Source organism: Pogoniulus pusillus, chromosome 15, assembly GCF_015220805.1.
Source record: "Pogoniulus pusillus isolate bPogPus1 chromosome 15, bPogPus1.pri, whole genome shotgun sequence".
In the NCBI taxonomy this organism is placed as follows: domain Eukaryota; kingdom Metazoa; phylum Chordata; class Aves; order Piciformes; family Lybiidae; genus Pogoniulus; species Pogoniulus pusillus.
In genome coordinates, this window is record NC_087278.1 from 2,614,122 (window position 1) to 2,635,281 (window position 21,160).

Sequence of the window (21,160 nt, forward strand, 5' to 3'; positions counted from 1 at the left end):
TCTTCCCTTTGGCTGTAGCAAGAACAGAAGCATCTGGCCAGAAGAACAAAGCCATGGCACACTAAAACCTCACAGTGTGAAGGGCAGAGGACAGGACCTGGCTGTCCCTGCAGCTGCCAGTCAGCCTTGGTCACTCCTGTGTTTCTTTGGGACCCAAGTTCCTTTGTCTCTGCCTTGTCTCTCCACAGTATTGCTTGGGCTCAGACAAAGCTTGCCAAGACATTCAGGAGTGCTGGATTTAGCTCCTTCTTTTAACCCAGCAGTACTTCTCTCCCCTGCTTCCTCCTCTGTAGCTGGTTTCCTCCTGCTCTTCTTCTGAAATGGTGAGGGACCCTCTTGTATGACATCTCTTTTGACCAGCAACCCTCTGGTGACCCAGTACCCATCTGACTACCCTGTTGCCTAACCACTCCTTCCTCTCTGCAAGCAAGAGTCACTGCTAAAAACTGCTTTCCTGGACTGTTTGTCCAAGAGGACCATCAAGGTTTGGAAACTATTGTTAGGTTTTGTGCAAGTTTGAGCCTAGCTGGGTGGAGTCTCCATCCCTGGAGGTGTCCAAGAAAAGCCTGGATGAGGCACTCAGTGCCATGGTCTAGTTGACTGGATAGGGCTGGGGGATAGGTTGGACTGGATGAGCTTGGAGGTCTCTTCCAACCTGCTTGCTTCTATAATTCTATATTTTGGTGAGAAGAATTAGGTGATAGGCTGTGAAAAGGGAACAGTGGTGATTGCTACTACACTCATAGGCTTGCTGAGATGGGTAAGAACAAGAACATAAACACAGATAAGAGTTTTCTCTCTGGCTCTTGGGCTGCACACCTCTCCCTAACCTAATTTGCTGCCTGACTAATCCATCTGCTTCCTAACCCCTCTGGCTGACTCTCCAAACACATCTCAAACTTAAGGCTAAGTCTGGGGCAAGGTAGAGGGGTGGGAAGAAGGTGGGAGGGTGGTTGGGAGCCCCTCCTGGGTACTCTGGTTCCTGGGAGGGCTGTTGTGTTTCTGTATTACCTTTTCCCTTGCCTATTTCTGTCTACAGCTGTACAGATTGTAACTCTCTGCTTGCATCTTGTGCTAAGCTGTAAATAGAAAGCTTCATTCTTCTATTTCCAGCTCAGCTGAGTCTAGTCTGGGTGATTTTCTTAAGTGTGTGTGGGGGGTGGGTAGCACCCAAACCATCACAGGTTTGTACCACCAGCACTAGATCTCAAGCCATGGGTGGGAGAAGAGAAGCAGCAGATGAGCTCCTGTGTTCAAATCCATCCTTCCTCCTAAGAGAGAGAGAGAGAGAGAGAGAGAGGCTCCTCCAAGCCCTGCCAGAATTCCTGAACTCTGCTCAGATTTCCCCAAACACCAACTCTTGAACCACCTTCTGTGATTTGGAGCCAGCTCTCAGTTTCCATTAAGAATGTTTGTGTGTGAAAGCAGGCTTTCCAAATTCCTCCTGCACAATGCTTGATCCCCTCCTCCTTTCTGCCACAGACAAGAATGTCACTTTATTATTCATAGAGGTCACTTTGTTTTCCTCAGCACATAATTTCCATTCCAGTCCATTCATGTCCAAGCACTACAAACTAAAAAAGGACAAACAAAAACCAAGGGCACATAAAGAAACAGAAGTGTGCCAAAAGCAGAAGATAACAGCTGACAATTAAGGAAGTCCCATTATGTCCTGGCAAAGAAGGTTGTGTTCTCAGAGGCACATTCTCAACAGGCCTCCCTTCAGTGTAGCTGCATACTTTGCATGAATGCTCCTTAGACAAATAAATACAGGTCCTCAGGACACAGCAAACAAGGTTTTCATCTTCCCCTCGTTTCTCTACAATACCCACCCCATGCCCAGCTTGGTGACAGGTTCAGAGCCTGGAAAGCTGCCTGGCAGAAAACAGCCTGGGGGATGCTGCCTGAACATAAGCCAGCAGGTGCCCAGGTGGCCAAAGCCAACAGCATCCTGCTCTAGGTCAGGAACAGTGTGGCCAGCAGGGCTAGGGTAGTGATCATGCCCCTGTACTGGGCACTGGTACAATACTGGGTTCAGTTTTGGGGCCCTCACTACAATGAGGACATTGAGGGGCTGGAGTGTGTCTGGAGAAGGGGAACAAAGCTGTTGAAGAGTCTGGAGAACGGGGCTGGTGAGGAGCAGCTGAGGGACCTGGGGGTGTTGAGTGTGGAGAAGACTAAGGGGAGACCTCATTGCTCTCCGTGAAAGGACACTGGAGTGAGGTGGGGATTGGTCTCTTCTCCCTAGTAGCAGGTGATAGAGGGAGAGGATTCTGTTGCAAGAGCAGGCAGGGATTGGAACAGGCTGCCCAGGGAGGTGGTGGAAATGTGCCTGGAGGTATTTAAAATACAGGTGGATGCGGTGCTGAGGGACAGGATTTAGCAGTAGTGGCTCAGCAGTAGTGGTGGGCTTGTGAGCTCTAGGTGAGCAGGTGGACTTAGAATCACAGAATCAAGCAGGTTGGAAGAGAGCTCCAAGCTCATTCAGCCCAACCTAGCACCCAGCCCTGGCCAATCAACCAGACCATGGCACTAAGTGCCCCAGCCAGGCTTGGCTTGAACACCTCCAGGGCCGGTGACTCCACCACCTCCCTGGGCAGCCCATTCCATCTCAAAGGCCTCTTACAACTTCAACAGTCCAGCTGCTTAATGTGTCTCCTTAGGAACAGAGTGTAGCAGTAGTGCTCCTTTCCCACCCCTGAGCTGCAAAAGCAAACCCTTACCCCTCCATCTAAGGTCTGCATTGATGACAGAACACTTCCCTGCTCATTTGCTGTTGAGCAGCAGCCCGAACACCCTGGGCCAAAGGCAGAAAAGAATGCAAACGATTACCTCCCCTATTACACGGGGAAATACAAAGAGGACAAAAGGTGAACCTCAGCCCCGTGCTCCAAGTCAGCAGAAGTCCCACGGATGCAAACTGTCTCCGACTCGGAGAGCTTCAGCCTGTAAGGTGAACAGCAAATCCCTCACGGGCAAAAAAAAAACCACCCAACGACCAAGAAGCTGTTTTGTTTGCTGCCTAACCAAGTCACCCTGCTCACTCCAGCAGATGTAGTCAGGCATTCTGTGCTTTCCCTGCTCCTTCCCACCCCACCACCACCCCAGCTGGTGCTGCAGACCCAGTGTGCAGCTGATGAGGTTACTGCCGCCTGGATTGATGTGCCGGTGATGAAGCTAGAAGCCAAGCACTCCTGCTCTTCCACTCCTGCACTCATATCCATCTGCAGTGACCCTGGGAAGTTCTTCTGGGGGTTGGCAACTTTACATCAACAGGGCTGGAATATTTGCTCTGGTAACTTTACATCCACAGGGCTGGAATATTTGCTCATCTGTCAGAGGAAGAGAATGAATTAAAAGTACAATTGTCATATCACAGGATGGTTTGGGTTGGAAAGCATCTTAAACATCAGGGAGTTCCAAGTCCCCTGCCAAGAGCAGAGACACCTCTCCTTAGCCCTGGTTGCTGAAGGAAGGGCCCATCCAACCTGTCCTTAAAACACCTTCAGGGAAGGGCCATCCACAACCTCCCTGGGCAACCTGTTCCACTGTCTCACCACCCTCACTGGAAAGAATTTCTCCCTAATATCATAGAATCATAGAATCAAGTAGGTTGGAAGAGACCTCCAAGATCATCAAGTCCAACTTAGAACCCACCCCTATCCAGTCATCTAGACCATGGCACTAAGTGCCCCACACAGGCTTTGCTTCAACACTTCCAGGGGCGGTGCCTCCACCACCTCCCTGAGCAGCCCATTCCAATGCCAACCACTCTCTCCTAATGCCAACAACTTCCTACTAACATCCAGCCTAGACCTCCCCCAGCACAACTTGAGACTCTGTCCCCTTGTTCTATTGCTGCTTGCCTGGGAGACCAACCCCTACCTGGATACAACCTCCCTTCAGGTAGTTGTCACCCCTGAGCTTCCTCTTCTCCAGTCTAAATCTGCCCTCTTCCAGCTTCAATCCATTCCTTTTCATCCTGTCACTGTAAGCTCTTATAAAGTCCTTTCCCAGCTTTCTTGTAAGCCCTGTTCAGGTACTGGAAGGCCAAGCTAATGTCTTCCTGGGGCTGAACAGCCCCAACTCTCCACCCCTAAATGCAACCCACGCTCAGCGAGTTCACTTTTGATCCGCTCTTGGTGATCCATACCCATCCGTAAAGGTGTCACAATCACTGTGCATGAGGAACAAGGGGGCACAGCCTGAAGCTGTGCCAGGGCAGGTCTAGGCTGGATGTTAGGAGGAAGTTCTTCCCAGAGAGAGTGATTGGCATTGGAATGGGCTGCCCAGGGAGGTAGTGGAGTCGCCATCGCTGGAGGTGTTCAAGAGAAGAGTGGATGAGGCACTTAGTGCCATGGTCCGGTTGGGTGCTAGGTTGAACTGGATGAGCTTGGAGGTCTCTTCCAACCTGGTTGATTCTATGACTGCCAACCTGGAGAACACAGGTTGCTGACTCAAGAGGATGAAACCCCCATACTTAAGCAGGTGATGGTGGCTTTGCTTTCAGACTGACCTTCAGAACACGAATGCAGTGCTGCTGTTAAAGATCAGATCCAGAATGCATCCCACACTCCTGCATGCATTTGCCACATCCAGCACCCAGTGCATCAAAGATGAAGGGAATATGCTGTGTGCTTCAACACGAACAGACCTCCCCCCGGGGAGCTATAGAGGGCAGCGAGGTGTCCTCTCAGCCTCCTCTTCTCTACTCTAAACATCCCCAGCTCCCTCAGCTACTCCTCCCCAGCCCTGTTGTCCAGACCCTTCTTCCCCAGCTTTGTTGCCCCTCTCTGGACATGCTCTCAATGTCCTTCCTGGCATGGCCCAAAACTAAACCCAGTATTTGAGGAGCTGCCTCACCAGTGCCCACTACAAGGGAACGATCACTTCCCTACTCCTGCTGGCCACAGCGCTCCTGATCCAGGCCAGGATAAACAGCAGGAGGGTCGCATCGGCAGAGTACCACCAGGTAACAGCGGGAAGAGCTCTCCAGAATCCTGCCGGGATCTGCCGCAGCCACCGCGCAAGGTCTGCACTGCCACCTCGTGGGGATAGAATCACAGAATCAACCAGGTTGGAAGAGACCTCCAAGCTCATCCAGTCCAACCTAGCACCCAGCCCTAGCCACTCAACCGGACCATGGCACTAAATGTCTCATGCAGGCTTTCCTTGAACACCTCCAGGGATGGCAACTCCACCACCTCCCTGGGCAGCCCATTCCAATGCCAATCACTCTCTCTGTGAAAGGAGGGAACGGGCGACCTGCTGCCGAGCTCCCGCGGTCCTCTAACCCACGAGTCCGCAACACCCAGCCGGGAAGGACACAGCCCCCCCGGCCCGACTGCCCAGAACAGGCTGCTGCTCCGACCGCTGCGCTCCCAGGGCAAACGCAGGCTGCTCGCCGCCTGCGGGAGGCGGTGCCGGCTCCCCGGAGCCGGCAGGGCTGCGGGTCGGCAATGAGCTCGCAAGCCGGGAGGGAAGGAAAAGCCTTTCCGAGCCGGAGGCGGAAAGCCATGCCCGAGGAGGGCGACCCCAGCGCCGGCAGCGCCGGCAGCGACAGCGCCGCCCCCGGAGCAGGCGGAACGCCCCGCGGCGCCCGCCATTGGCTGGGACAGAGGAGCGGGCGCTCAGCGCGGCCAACGAGAGCGGGCCGCGGGCGCGGCGAGCCAATGGGCAGCCAGGCTTTCCCCTCGGCGCCAGCCTATCGGCAGCCTGCGCGGCGGGGGTGAAGGGTCGGAGGTGGCGGCGCGGCCCCGGAGGTGGAAGCGGTAGCGGCGCCGCCTGCCGTTCTCTCGTCCCGCAGGAGCGTTTCCCGCGTGGGCCTGTGCTTCTCGGGCCGCCATGGTGAGGGCAGCGTCGGCGCAGTGCGCGGGAACGGGGTGCGGGGACGCGCGGGCAGCGGGGCCGGGGCCGATAGCGGCGCCGAGGCGGTGGGGCGGAGCGGGAGGACGGGGGACCGGCAGGCCGGCGGCGCTGACTCGCTGCTCTTCCCCGGCAGAGCCTGCCCCTCAACCCCAAGCCTTTCCTGAACGGGCTGACGGGGAAGCCGGTGATGGTGAAGCTGAAGTGGGGGATGGAGTACAAAGGCTACCTCGTTTCCGTCGACGGCTACATGAACATGCAGGTGAGAGCCGGTGTAGGCGGCGGAGGCACAGGGGCCCCAGCGGGGTTCCCGGTGAGGTGCCTGGGGCGGGGGTGACGGACGGGGCGCTTGGAAAGGAGCGGCGGCGCTGCGCTGGCCCGCGCCGTGCTGGGGGTCTCTGTGGCCGGGCAGTCGCTCGCCGTCCCCCGGTCACCGTGGCCGGGCGGTGGGACTGCGAGGCCGAACCGCGGTGTGCTTTGTGAAGCTGCTTCTGCTGCGATCCCCTTTGAGTTTCGCTGGCTTTCCTCCGCAGCTTGCGAACACAGAAGAGTACATTGACGGTGCGTTGTCTGGACACCTGGGCGAAGTCTTGATAAGGTAATTGGGATGCTTAGGGGTGAGAGGAGGGTCCTTTGAATGCTCCTGTCGCTTGCATGAAGACTTGTACAGCTATGTGCTGCGGGGTTTGTGTCACCAAGATGCTAGGTGTGGCTGTGACTCTTAGGTAAAGACCACAGCATCACTTCTGAGAGGCAGAAAAAGGAACCTTAGAGTATTTGTAAAGAAATATGAACCTTACAGTTAAGAGAGCTCTTTGTTTCTGTTTGCAGGTGCAATAACGTTTTGTACATCAGAGGTGTGGAAGAAGAGGAGGAGGATGGAGAGATGAGAGAGTAACTTTTTGTATGTCTGGAAATAAACTTTTTTTTTTGTCCTCCTTGTTTTCCATAACTTCCCACAACTTGAGGCCATTTTCTCTTGTCTTGTCACTGGTTACTTGAAAGGAGAGCCTGATCCCCACCTCACTCCAGCCTCCTTGCAGGGAGTTGTGGAGGGCAATGAGGTCTCCCTTCAGACTCCTTGTCTCTGGACTAAACAATCCCAGGTCCCTCATCTGCCCCTCATAAGGTCAGGATGATGGTGGACTGCTTGGCCACCTGGGCACACAACTGGCTCGTGTTCATCACCCCTAGGCCCTTGGCTGCTGGGCAGCTTTCCAGCTGCTCTGCTCCAAGGTAGCGTTGCCTGGGGGTGGTGTGACCCACGTGCAACACGTGGCACTTGGTCTTGTTGAACCTCATACCATTGACCTCAGCCCTTTGATCCAATCTGTCCAAATCTCTGCAGAGCTTTCCTAGTTTGAGCAGACCAAACCTCCCACCCGATTTGGTGTCATCTGTGAACTCGCTGAGGATGCTCTCAGTCTCCTCACCCCAATCACTGGTAACGTTTGACCAGCTGCATCCTTATCAGGACATAGTCTGATGCTATTGGAGATGCAAGAGGAGCGAGGTACAAACGGGTTGGAAAAGATCTGGGCCAGTATCTTCTGCACAGGGATGAAATCTGTGCTGGTACTGTGTCCCAAGCCTGTAGTGTTGCCTGGCCTTGTGACCCGTGCAGGACCCAACACTTGGCCTTGCTGAACCTCATACAATTTGCTGCCCACCCCTGCGCCTCCACCCTCTGTTGGAGGTTGGTTAGCGAACGCCAATCCAGGCGGGGGGCCGGCCCGGCTAGAGGCGGGGGCAGGCCGGCGGGGCAGGAGGTCCTTGTCCCAGCCACCCCCGGCGGACTTTGAGCTGAGCAGTGGCGGCGGCTGTCCCCGCACCGCCTGGCACTGCCCGCACTGCCCGCTGCCATGGCGGCCCCGCAGCGGCTCCTGCTGGAGAACGCCCAGCAGCTGGTGCTGGTCTGCGGCCGGGGCGAGGAGTACCTGCTGCGGGACGGCTGCGCCCGCCTGGCCGTGCTGCGGGACGCCAGCCTGGTGGTGGGACCGTGAGTGCCGGGGCAGAGGGGCTGGCTGCGGGAGGGGGCGCGGCGAGACCCCGCAGCGCCCGCGGCTCCGTGGCGGTGCAGGCGCAGCCACAGCCTCCTGCGTGCGCTGTGGCTTCGCGGGTTTGGGTCACCTCGGAACGTGTCCTCGTGGATTTGAGGCTTCCTCGAGCGTGTCCTCACGGGTTTGGGTCGTTCGGTCCCTGCCCTGGTAACTGCCTTTGTCGTGCTGCGTTCGCAACTCCAGCCTGGCAAAGAGAACTTTCAGCCCGGTGCTGGGCGTAGCTGCTGCTCTCTGCTGCCTTAGCTTTGCTTCGAGGTGAACGAAGGGCAGTTCTAGGAATCATTTGTGTAATTAATGAAATGGCAGCTAACAATCCATGTATGTGATTAGAGAATCACAGAAGCCTTTAGTCTGGGAAATGCCATTAAGATCCGTTTAAGATAAGAGCATCTCTCCCATTTCTAAATGCTCCAGCTTCTATTTGCCTCTTGGAAGTTCAGCTGTGGGACACAGAGATACCTTCACTGAGGTGCCCCCAGTTAGTATTCCAAAACCCAACAGAAACACAGCAAAAGATAACATATCCTCAATAAAAATCAACCAAACCAAAGAAACCTTCAAGAAAACTCAACAGAAACTCAACAAAGTTCTTCACCACCAGGGTGGTGAGAGGCTGGAAAGGGTTGCCCAGGGAGGTGGTCAAAGCCCCATCCCTGGAGGTGTTTAAGGCCAGGCTGGATGAAGCTCTGGAAAGCCTGATGTAGTGTGAGAGGTCCCTGCCTATGGTAAGGGTTTTGGAAGTGGATGATCCTTGTGGTCCCTTCCAACCCTGACTGATTCTGTGATTCAATGGCTTGAAAGGAGCTGGAGACAGGGCTTAAGGGACAGAGTGTGTGCCTCAGCAAGGTCCTTTTATGTAGGTGAGATGGAACTCTATACGTGCTTGGAGGGGATCCTTCAAGTGCAGTGTGAGGTTCCTGCTGTCATCCTTGACCTCCACTAGGATAAAATGCTGGTGCCACCAACACGAGATGGACATCAAGCTGCTGGAGTGAGTCTAGAAGAGGGCCACAAAGATGATCCAAGGGCTGCAGAACCTCCCCTGTAGGGACAGGCTGAGAGAGTTTGGGGCTGTTGAGCCTGGAGAAGGCTCCGGGGAGACCTTAGAGCATCCTTCCAGCACCTGAAGGGAGTTACAGGAGAGCTGAGGAGGGACTTTTTACAAGGGCTTGTAGTGATAGGGTGAGGGGGAATGGCTTTGAACTGAAAGAGGATAGATTTAGGCTGGATATAAGGAAAAATTCTTTCCAGTGAGGGTGATTGTCCAGGGTAGTTGTGGATGCCCCCTCCCTGGATGTGTTCAAGGCCAGGTTGGAGGAGGTCTTGAGCAATATGGTCTAGTGGGAAGTGTCCCTGTCCATGTCAGGAGGGTTGGAACTAGGTGATCTTTAAGGTCCTTTCCAACCCAAACCATTCTGTGAATCTATGATTCTGTGAAAATTGCTGTTGAACTGCAGGCCAAGCCCAAAGAGATTTATCAGTGTGGCTTCCAAGAGCAGAGGGCTGTGTTTTGGGTCCAGGCAGTGGAGGTGGTTTGATTTCTGTGTGTGGAAGAGTGCCCTGCAGATAAATGGTTAGAGGAATGCTGTGTCTTTGCTGACCCAGGAGAGAAAAAGGCTGTCCAGCAGAAATTAAAGCAAAAAAGCACTGAGGTATCATCTGGAGGGATCTAAGCAGAGGACATAAGAAGCACCAAGGCAAGAAACTAAAATGCATGGCATCATCCCATCTGAAATACATGGCATGATCCCATCACTTTGTGTGCATCTCAACCACCTCTGTCCATCTCTTCAGTCCTGCTGCAGATCCCTGCCCTCGCTTTCAGAGAGTTGTTGCTCCAGGAGCTGTCAGTGAGCACTCTCCAGCAGGCTCCTGCTCCTTTCTCTTTGCAGAGATGGTCGTATCAAAGCTGTGGGCCAAGCAGATGTCATTCGCCACCAGTTCTCAGGGGCAACGTTTGAAAGAAGGATTGACTGCTCTGGGAAGTGTGTGCTGCCAGGTAGGTGGATTTCTTCACAGTGATGCACTGCCAGAGGGTGGCCAAGTGCTTGGAGACAAAGGAAATGTGTGTTAAACACCCCCCTGGCCTTTTTCCTCTGTGTTCCCTACTGGTTTGATGGTATCATGTGCAGAGGGGCAGAGCATTGTAGCTTCCTCACTGGGAGTGGGTCCTTGAAGTGCAAAGGACTGGAAAACTAATTCCTTCAGAAACGAAGTTTTTCAGCTTATGAATCCGTAAGTGGCTGAGGGTTTGAATTTCAGTGGCTTGGAGCCTGATGCTCAATAGCAGTGCATAGATTCATAGATTGGTTTGGGTTGGAAGAGACCTTAGAGACTCATAGATTCAGAGTGCTTTGGGTTGGAGGGGACCTTGAAGACTCATAGATTGGTTTGGATTGGAAGGGACCTTAGAGACTCACGGATTCAGGGTGGTTTGGGTTGAAAGGGACCTTAAAGACTCATAGATTCATAGAATGGTTTGGGTTGGAAGGGACCTTAAAGATTCATAGATTCATAGAATGGTTTGGGTTGGAAGGGATCTTAAAGATTCATAGATTCATAGAATGGTTTGGGTTGGAAGGGACCTTAAAGATTCATAGATTCATAGAATGGTTTGGGTTGGAGGGGATCTTAAAGACTCATAGATTCATAGAATGGTTTAGGTTGGAAGGGACCTTAAAGACTCATAGATTCATGGAACGGTTTGTGTTGGAAGGGACCTTAAAGATCATCCAGTTTCCACCCCCCTTCCCACTAGACCAGATTGCTCAAGGTCCTGCCCAGCCTGGCCTTGAACACCTCCAGCAAGGTCTGTTCCAGTGGAACAGGTTGGAAGAGACCTTCAAGCTCATCCAGCCCAACCTAGCACCCAGCCCTAGCCAATCCATGGCACTAAGTGCCTCAGCCAGGCTTGGCTTCAACACCTGCAGGGACAGTGACTCCACCACCTCCCTGGGCAGCCCATTCCGATGCCAATCACTCTCTCTGGCAGGAACTTCCTCCTAACATCCAGCCTAGACCTGCCCTGGCACAGCTTGAGGCTGTGTCCCCTTGTTCTGTTGCTGCTTGCCTGACAGCAGAGCCCAATCCCACCTGGCTACAGCCTCCCTGCAGGGAGCTGCAGGCAGCAATGAGCTCTGCCATGAGCCTCCTCTTCTCCAGGCTCCTGCACACCCCCAGCTCCCTCTGCCTCTCCTCATAGGAGACAGAATCACAGAATCATAGAGTCATAGGAAGGGCTTGGAGCTTAAAATACTCCAATTTGCCTCAAAGCAGCACAGGGAGCTTCTGGTGCCCATTTAATTAGCTTGCACATCCAAAACCTCATCTCTTCCACAGTGCCATAACCTGAGAGTGCATTTGCTCTGCTTCCTTTAGGCCTGGTGGATGCACACACACACCCAGTGTGGGCTGGTGATAGGGTCCATGAGTTTGCAATGAAGGTAATGACAGAAAGAGGAGGATTTTTCTTCCCTTTCTTCCTCCCCCCCCCTGCTCTTTTTATTTCTGCTTTCCAGTGACTCCCATTTTTACTCTGTAGGAAAAAACCAGATGCCATTTCTGACAGAGAACCTAAGAGAGGGAGGATTTGGGGATACTGTAGCCTGAAAAGGAGTGCAGTCTTTGAAGCCAGCCTTGACCTGTTTCTGCCTTAATGGAGGCAACACAGGAGTGCTGCCTTCTGCTGCTGTCTAAACCTTGACTATTTTATCATTTTCTGGTTTTCCCCAACAAAAGATTTTTTGAACTAGAGGTAGCTTTGCCTCTTGGGCTCAGAGCAACAGAAACCCTCAGAATAATTCTCTGTATGCCTCTTCCTGCATCATTTCCTCATCTTGGGGGGGGGAGAGGAAAGAAGAAGAATTAATGGAGGCTTTTTTTTTTTGCCATCCCCCCCTTTCCTTTTTCTTTCTCACCCCAAAAAGACCTCAAAGCCCATTTCAGAATCCTTTTGGATAGCAAATACACATTTAACAGCCAATGTTGTGGGGGGTGTGTGTGTGTGGGGGGGTTGTTTTCTGTTCAAGCTGGCAGGTGCATCCTATATGGAGATCCACCAGGCTGGGGGAGGAATCCATTTCACGGTGGAACACACTGGGAGGGCCACAGAGGAGGAGCTGTTCAGCACTTTCAGACAGCGGCTGGAACGCATGCAGAGAGCAGGATCCACCTTGGTTGAGTGCAAGAGTGGCTATGGCTTGAAGTGGGAAGCAGAGCTCAAGATGCTGCGGGTGATGGAGCGTGCTCGGAGATCCATGGATGTTGGCATCTCATCAACCTACTGTGGGGCTCACTCTGTGCCAAAGTAAGGTGCCAAAGGAACAGCACTCAAGGCTGAGGGGAGGGGAATGACCTGATTGCTGACTACAAGTGCATGAAGGGAGGTTGTAGCCAGGTAGGGTTAAGTCTAGTTTTGCTTCATTCTCACTAGTCATAGAATCATAGAATCAAGCAGGTTGGAAGAGACCTCCAAGATCATCCAGTCCAACCTAGCACCCAGCCCTACCCAATCAACCAGACCATGGCACTCACTGGCTTTCTCCTTGAAGAGCTGGAAGTGAGCAGTGGATTAACTGTGCTTGCTTTTCATCTGCCACACTAGCACAGGAACAGGCTGGCCACAGATGTGCTTGAGGCCCCAAAGAATCATAGAATCAAGCAGGGTGGAAGAGACCTCCGAGATCATCCAGGCCAACCTAGCACCCAGCCCTACCCAATCAACTTGACCATGGCACTCACTGGCTTTCTCCTTGAAGAGCTGGAAGTGAGCAGTGGATTAACTGTGCTTGCTTTTCATCTGCCACACTAGCACAGGAACAGGCTGGTCACAGATGTGCTTGAGGCCCCAAAGAATCATAGAATCAAGCAGGGTGGAAGAGACCTCCAAGCTCATCCAGGCCAACCTAGCACCCAGCCCTGGCCAATCAACCAGACCATGGCACTGAGTGCCTCATCCAGGCTTTCCTTGGATCCCTGGAGACATTCAAGATCAGGCTTGGTGTGACCCTGGGCAGCCTGATCTAGATGGAAAAGAGGAGGCTCAGGGCAGACCTTATTGCTCTCTGCAACTACCTGAAAAGAGGTTGTAGCCAGGTGGAGTTGGTCTCTTCCCCCAAGCAGAATGAGAGGACAGAGCCTCAAGCTGTGCCAGGGCAGTTTCAGGCTAGATGTTAGGAAGAAGTTGATAGAATCAGTCAGGTTGGAAGGGACCACAAGGGTCATCTAGTTCCTGCCATGGGCAGGGACACCCTGCCCTAGTAGTTCCTCACAGCAAGAGTGATTTGCCTTGGAATGGGCTGCCCAGGGAGGTGATGCAGTGCCCATCTCTGGGGGTGTTCCAAAGGAGACTGGATGAGGCACTTAGTGCCATGGTGTAGTTGATTGGAAGGTGCTAGGTGATAGGTTGGACTTGGTGATCTCAGAGGACTTTTCCAACCTGGTGAATTGTGTGGTCCTGTGACTTGATTTGTCTTGCTCTTCTGAAGTGCTGCTGCTTCCTATTGAAAACTGTCTGCTGAAAGGTTTTTTTCCTGCCCAGCCCTCCTGCAATGCAACATCTGTGAGGCAGTAGCCAGGATTTACAGAGGGGTCTCCTAAGTCTTCATCTGAAGGAAGATGAGGAGGCATTGTTTAATGGTTACTGAATGCCAACACAACCTTAGCACTGAATCCTTGTCCCTAGCAGGTGCTCCTTTTGAACTGGAGTTTAGTTTTTTTTCTCAATCTGGAGGGTTTTTTAGTCATTTGTATCTGGCTCATTGTCTAAATCACCTAGCAGTTGCCTGCATGATCTGAATGTCTGCCAGACCCCAAGGATGTTCAGGAAAAGACTGGATGAGGCACTTAGTGCTGTGGTGTAGTCGATTGGCCAGGGCTGGGTGCTAGGTTGGACTGGATGTGCTTGGAGCTCTCTTCCAACCTGCTTGATTCTGTGATTCTATGATGTTATCCATAGGTCTCCTCTTCCTGAGGAAGAATTTTTTTCACAGTGAGGGTGTCAGAGCCCTGGCACAGGCTGCCCAGGGAGGTTGTGGAGCCTCTTTCTCTGGAGACATTCCAACCCCACCTGGATGTGTTGCTGTGTGATCTGCTCTGGGTGCTCCTGCTCTGGCAGGGGGGGTTGGGCTGGCTGAGCTTTGGAGGTCCCTCCCAGCCCCTGACACGCTGTGATGCTGTACCCACATCTGGTGCAGAATCTGCTTGCAGGCAGCTGGGGTTAGTGGCAGGAATGCCATGAAGCTGTTCTAAAAGCTGATGTAGTCAGCTGGCACAGCTCAAATAAAGCATGAGCAAGGATGTCCTCTCAGGTGGCTTACTTGTTTTGGGTACTGATAGATGTGGGCAAGGCTCAAGGAGATCAGCAGGTCATGACAAAGCTCCTACCTGTTGGTGATGGCTTGCAGAGAGCTGTTAACCAGAACGAGACCTTCCTTAGGAGTCTCCCTCTGGAGATATTCGAGACCTGCCTGGGTGTGTTCCTGTGGGATCTGTGTGTTCCTGTGGGATCTCCTCTAGGTGATGCTGCTCTGGCAGGGGGGTTGGACTGGCTGAGCCTTGGAGGTCCCTTCCAGCCTCTGACATTCTGTGATTCTATGCTAATGTTTTCTTCTCCCTAGAGGGAAAACTGCTGCGGAAGCCACAGAGGACATCGTCAACCACCACCTCCCTAAGCTGAGAGAACTCAAACAAAGTGGTAAGATCCACGTGAACAACATAGATGTGTTTTGTGAGAAGGGAGTCTTTGATCTGGAGTCTACCAGGAGGATTCTTCAGGCTGGAAAGGACATAGGGTTACAGATTAACTTCCACGGCGACGAGCTCCATCCGATGTGTGCTGCTGAGGTAGGTCTGTCCCCAGCTGCTTTTGCTCTCCTGAGAGCAGGCTCTGGAAATCGATTGCAGCTCTCCAGCCTGGAATCTTCCTTTTCTAAGGCTTCATCAAACACATTGTCCACGATTGCCTGCTTGCACCAGGCGATAGAAAGTGCAGCCCTTGCAGAGCTTTGCAGTTAAGGACATAGGATCAGAATCGGTCAGGGCTGGAAGGGAGCACAAGGAGCAGCCAGTTCCAACCCCCCTGCCATGCCCAGCAACACCCTACCCTAGAGCAGGCTGCACACAGCCTCAGCCAGCCTGGTCTCAAACACCTCCAGCCATGGGGCCTCAACCACCTCCCTGGGCAACCCATTCCAGCCTCTCACCACTCTCCTGCTCAACAACTTCCTCCTCACCTCCAGCCTCACTCTCCCCACCTCCAGCTTTGCTCCATTCCCCCCACTCCTGCCACTCCCTCACAGCCTCAGAAGTCCCTCCCCAGATTTTCTGTAGGTCCCTTCAGATCCTGGAAGGCCACAAGAAGGTCCCCTGGGAGCCTCCTCTGCTCCAGACCAAACAGCCCCAACTCTTTCAGTCTGTGCTCACAGCAGAGCTGCTGCAGCCTCTGAGCATCCTCCTGGCCCTGCTCTGGACACTCTCCAGCACCTCCACAGCCCTCTTGTCCCAGGGGCTCCAGAGCTGGATGCAGTACTCCAGATGGGGTCTCAGCAGAGCAGAGCAGAGAGGAGGAGAATCCCCTCCCTGGCTCTGCTGGCCACACTTCTGCTGCTGCAGCCCAGGCTCTGCTTGGCTCTCTGGGCTGATGGAAGGGAGGAATCTTTGACCTGGGGGCTGATAGGCTCTGCCTAATCAAACATTGACTTTGCTTATCTTGGACAGGGGCTGCAGATGGGGAAGGTGGATATGCATGAACCCAAAAGTGACAAAAGTGTTGGTTTCTCTGCCACTTGAAAACTGTTTTTTTCCTTCAATGTCCTTTAGCAACAGCAACAGTTAGATAGATGTGCAATGACTACCCTCAGAAGGATGCATAGAAGGGCTGTCTGGGGAGGTGGTGGAGTCCCCATCCCTGGAGGTGTTTAAAAGGAGGCTGGATGAGGCACTAATTAGAAGGCTTAGGTGATAGGTTGGATTTGATGGTCCTAGAGGTCTCTCTAGGTTAATTCTGTGATTCCACAGTTGTAGGGTGGGTTTGAGGGGCCTCAGTACACTTCCACTGGGTGGAATGATTAATACCTTTCTCTGACCAACTTTCCCTGCAGTGAGCTAGGAAATATTGTCTCCCTCTTTTACTGGTTCTCTTTAGGCTTCTTTAGGGGTCTCTTTGGGCTTCTTTAGGGTTCTCTTTAGGTTTCTTTAGAGTTCTCTAAGCTTCTTTAGGGTTCTCTTTAGAGTTCTCTTTAGGCTTCTTTAGGGTTCTCTTTAGGCTTCTTCAGGGTTCTTTTGGGTTCTCTTTAAGCTTCTTTAGGCTTCTCTTGAAGCTTCTTTAGGGTTCTTTTTAGGCTTCTTCAGAGTTCTCTTTAGGATTCTTTAGGGTTCTCTTTAAGCTTCTTTAGGCTTCTCTATAAGATTCTTTAAGGGTTCTCTTTAGGATTCTTTAGGGTTCTCTTTAAGCTTCTTTAGGGTTCTCTTTAGGCTTCTTCACGGTTCTCTTTAGGCTTCTTTAGGGTTCTCTTTAAGCTTCTTTAAGGTTCTCTTTAGGCTTCTTCAGGGTTCTCTTTAGGATTCTTTAGGGTTCCCTTTAGGAGTCTTTAGGGTTCCCTTTAGGATTCTTCAGGGTTCTTTTGGGTTCTCTTTAAGCTTCTTTAGGGTTCTCATTAGGATTATTCAGGGTTCTCTTTAAGCTTCTTTAGGGTTCTCTTTAGGCTTCTTTAGGGTTCTCTTTAAGCTTCTTTAGGCTTCTCTATAAGATTCTTTAAGGGTTCTCTTTAGGATTCTTTAGGGGTCTCTTTAAGCTTCTTTAGGGTTCTCTTTAGGATTCTTCAGGGTTCTCTTTAAGCTTCTTTAGGGTTCTCTTTAGGCTTCTTTAGGGTTCTCTTTAAGCTTCTTTAGGCGTCTCTATAAGATTCTTTAGGCTTCTCTTTAAGCTTCTTTAGGCATCTCTATAAGATTCTTTAGGCTTCACTTTAAGCTTCTTTAGGGTTCTCTTTAGGATTCTTCAGGGTTCTCTTTAAGCTTCTTTAGGGCTCTCTTTAAGCTTCTTTAGAGCTCTTCTTCTAGTAAACATTCCATGAATCATGAATTACCTCCTGTCACTTGGCCACAACACTGAAAACAGCATTTCCTTTGCTGAATGAGCTGAGAGTGTCAAGTACTTGTCTTGGCAATTTGCTTAGCTGGGAGCTGAGCTGGGAGCCCGAGCCATCAGCCACCTGGAAGAAGTCAGCGACGAAGGTATCGCGGCCATGGCACGAGCTAAGTGTGCTGCTGTCCTTTTACCTACAACTGCCTACATGCTAAGGTAAGGCCACTGGGTTGGAGAAGCACAGAGAACCACAGAATTGGTTTGGTTGGAAAAGGCTTCCACTGGTTTGGTTGGAAAAGGCTGCCAAGATCATTGAATCCAGCCAGCAACCCAACAACACCATGGAGCAAACCTTTTGTAACAGCAAAACTCTGTGTTGTGGTTTTAAGGTCTTCTAATGTGAAGACCACTCCTCAGGTGTGAGAGGTAGCCCTTGAAGCTCTGAGGACCAGAAAAATCAGTTGCTTCAGAAATGAAGTTTTTCCACCTCATGAGTGGCTGAGGTCTGGGCAAATAGCAGAGTTTCAGTGGCTTGGAGCCTGATGCTGAATAGCAGCTCATGGGTTCATAGAATGGTTTGGGTTGGAAGGGACATCAAAGCTCATCCAGTTCCAACCCCCCTGCCATAGGCAGGGACATCTCCCACCAGCCCAGCTTGCTCATGGCCTCACCCAACTTGGCCTTGAACACCACTAGGGAGGGGACATCCACAACCTCCCTGGGAAACCTGTGCCAGTGTCTCACCACCCTCACTGGAAAGAACTTCTTCCTCATCTCCAGTCTAAATCTACCCTCCTCAAGGTTCAATCAGTTCCTCCTCATCCTATCACTACAAGCCCTTAAAAAAAAAGCCCCTCTCCAGCTTTCTGGTAGCCTCCTTCAGGTACTGGAAGGTTGCTTGAAGGTCTCCCTGGAGCCTTTTCCAGGTTGAACAGCCCCAGCTCTCTCAGCCTGTCCCCATAGGAGAGGTGCTCCAGCCCTCAGATCATCTTCATGGTCTCCTCTGGACTCACCTCAACAGTTCCATGTTGTTCTTCTGTTGAGGGCTCCAGGACTGGATGCAATACCCTAAGTGAGGTTTCACCAGAGCAGAACAGAGGGGGAGAATCACTTCCCTCCTGCTGCTGACTGTAAAAGCAGTGGCTCACACTTGCCCTTGATGCTGTCTGCAGGGTGCTGGACAGGAAGCTAAGAGGAGAGCTTGACCTTTTTTTTCTCCAAGAGGCTTCGTGTAGCCATACCAAGTGATGGCTTTTGCTCTGGTCACTCATCACTGGACAGCTAAGTGACTTGTACTAGCAAATGTCTGTTTTCCCACTAGGCTGAAGCAACCTCGAGCAAGAAAAATGTTAGAAGAAGGAGTTATTGTTGCCCTTGGCAGTGACTTCAATCCCAATGCATACTGCTTGTCAATGGTAAGCTTATGCTGGTCTCTGTCACAGCACAGCTCTTGCACACTTCAAACAGTCTTCACCTCTGCAAAGAGAGCTCAAGCACAACTCCAGGCTGGGCAGTGAGTGGCTGGGGAGCAGCCCTGAACAGAGGGACTTGGGGGTGCTGCTGGAGGAGAAGCTCAGCAGGAGCCAGCAGTGTGCACTTGCAGCCCAGAAAGCCAAGCAGAGGCTGGGCTGCAGCAGCAGCAGTGTGGCCAGCAGGGCCAGGGAGGGGATTCTCCTCCTCTGCTCTGCTCTGCTGAGACCCCACCTGGAGTCCTGCATCCAGCTCTGGAGCCCCTGGGACAAGAGGGTGTGGAGATGCTGGAGAGTGTCCAGAGCAGGGCCAGGAGGATGCTCAGAGGCTGCAGCAGCTCTGCTGTGAGCCCAGACTGAAAGAGTTGGGGCTGTGCAGGCTGGAGCAGAGGAGGCTCCCAGGTGACCTCATTGTGGCCTTCCAGGATCTGAAGTGGTCTACAAAAAAAGGCTGGAGAGGGAATTTTTAGGCTGTGAGGGAGTGACAGGGTGGGGGGAACGGAGCAAAGCTGGAGGTGGGGAGAGTGAGGCTGGAGGTGAGGAGGAAGTTGTTGAGCAGGAGAGTGGTGAGAGGCTGGAATGGGTTGCCCAGGGAGGTGGTTGAGGCCCCATGGCTGGAGGTGTTTGAGGCCAGGCTGGCTGAGGCTGTTTGCAGCCTGCTCTAGGGTAGGGTGTCCCTGGGCATGGCAGGGGGGTTGGCAGTGGCTGCTCCTTGTGGTCCCTTCCAACCCTGCCTGACTCTATGAATCTGTGATTCTCTGTGCCCAGTTAGACAACTGCTTGTGCCCATTTATGCAGGCTTTGCCAGAAATCCTTGAAACCAGCAGGGCTTCTGCCCTTCATCCACTTCTACCCTTCATACACATTGAGAGGCTCATAAAAGCCTCTCCAAGTTTAGAGTTTCTGGAGCTCTCTTTTTGCACTTGGCAAGATTTGTGTTGTGCAGGGCAGCTCCTTCTGTTGCAGCAGGAGGGAAGAGAGTGCTTATGGATTTGAGGCTTGAGCAGCTTTGTTTGTGTTCCTGGTAACTCCCATTTTCCACTTACCTTACCTGCTAGCCCATGGTGATGCATCTGGCCTGTGTCAACATGAAGATGTCCATGAATGAAGCTCTGGCAGCTGCCACCATTAATGCAGCTTATGCTCTGGGGAAATCAGACACTCATGGCTCCATAGAGACTGGCAAGCAAGGGGATCTTCTGGTCATAAACTCATCAAGGTTTGTTCTTCCCTTGTCATTTCAAACCATAGGATCAGAAAATCAAGCAGGTTGGAAGAGACCTCCAAGCTCATCCAGTCCAACCTAGCACCCAGCCCTGGCCAACCTTTCTGTGTGCTTTCAAAGTTCCTCTCACCTGAAAAATGCAGGGACACTGCTGGCATTTTAGCCCCACTTTTATTCTCTTTAATCACTCCAGTGGAGAATAAAGCCTGAGAGGTTTAGGGCCAATGCTAGCAGTAACCCTTGCCTAATCCCAGGAGTGCTATGTGTAGCTGTTTGGTTTGTGGAAGGACTTCTCTGCTGGTTTCTACAGTAACTCACTGTTCATGCAACCTGGAGACATGGAATAGCATTTCCCCATGGCCCAAGCAAATAATTTCTCAAAGGTGGACTAGTTAAGGGACCTGCTTTTAGCCTGGATCATAGAACCATAGTTAGTTGGGTTGGAAAAGCCCTCTAAGATCATCAAGTCCAACCCTCAACTCAACGTGGCCATGAAAACTTGTCCCCAAGTGCCATGTGTGCATGTTTCTTGAACACCTCCAGGAGTGGGGACTCCACCACCCCCCTGGGGAGCCTGTCCCAGAGCCTGACCACTCTTGCAGCAAAGAAATTGTTCCCAGTCTCCAACCTAACCCTCCCCTGACACAATTTCAGGCCATTTTGTCTGGTCCAATTACCTGTTACTAGAGAGAAGAGACCAACCCCATCCTCACTGCAACCTTCTTTCAGGGAGCTGTAGGGAGCAATGAGGTCTCCCTTCAGCCTCCCCTTCTCCAGACAGTATTTAACCAAGCTCTTGTTGTCCTTTTAGGTGGGAACACTTGATTTACCAGTTTGGGGGCCATGACTCCTTGATTGACTACGTTATAGTTAAAGGAAAAGTCGTCTATCAAAATGAGAGGTGTGGGACAGTGAGCAGCTACTGAGAGAAGATGCCAAGTTGGGAAGCTCCTATCTTCAACTTACCAGGCAGGGTTTCAAGCCAGCAGTGACACCAGGCTGGTGGTTACTGGGAAATTCATAGAATCAAGCAGCTTGGAAGAGACCTCCAAGCTCAGCCAGCCCAAACTAGCACCCAGCCCAACCTAGCACCCAGCCCTAGCCAGTCAACTAGACCATGGCACTAAGTGCCTCATCCAGGCTTGGCTGCAACACCTCCAGGCACAGCTACTCCACCACCTCCCTGGGCAGTCCATTCCAATGCCAATCACTCTCTCTGCCAACAACTTCCTCCTAACATCCAGCCTAGACCTGCCCTGGCACAGCTTGAGGCTGTGTCCCTTTGTTCTGTTGCTGGGTGCCTGGCAGCAGAGCCCAACCCCACCTGGCTGCAGCCTCCCTGCAGGTAGTTGTAGACAGCAATTGTTGACCTGCTCACCTTAGCACCTCTTACTCAAATAAACTTCCCCAAGCATTACTCCCTTGGTGCCTCTTCATGTCCATTGTCTTTGTCCCCAGT

General features: G+C 52.2%; 2 protein-coding genes across 2 annotated transcripts; both read left to right on the plus strand.

Annotated features, from left to right (window-relative positions):
• Nucleotides 1-5,715: 5,715 nt before the first annotated feature.
• SNRPF (small nuclear ribonucleoprotein polypeptide F) lies at nucleotides 5,716-6,827 on the plus strand. The gene is made up of 4 exons (XM_064154773.1): nucleotides 5,716-5,847; nucleotides 6,002-6,127; nucleotides 6,399-6,463; nucleotides 6,697-6,827. Exons 1-4 carry the CDS (start codon nucleotides 5,845-5,847, stop codon nucleotides 6,761-6,763), a joined length of 261 nt encoding a protein of 86 aa, XP_064010843.1. The 5' UTR covers nucleotides 5,716-5,844; the 3' UTR covers nucleotides 6,764-6,827.
• A 900-nt stretch (nucleotides 6,828-7,727) lies between these two features.
• Nucleotides 7,728-20,777, plus strand: AMDHD1 (amidohydrolase domain containing 1). The gene is made up of 9 exons (XM_064154774.1): nucleotides 7,728-7,864; nucleotides 9,818-9,924; nucleotides 11,304-11,368; nucleotides 11,954-12,231; nucleotides 14,543-14,768; nucleotides 17,099-17,223; nucleotides 18,329-18,422; nucleotides 19,535-19,695; nucleotides 20,513-20,777. The coding sequence occupies exons 1-9, from the start codon at nucleotides 7,728-7,730 to the stop codon at nucleotides 20,625-20,627; spliced, it is 1,308 nt and encodes a 435-aa protein (XP_064010844.1). The 3' UTR covers nucleotides 20,628-20,777.
• The last annotated feature ends 383 nt before the right edge of the window (nucleotides 20,778-21,160 follow it).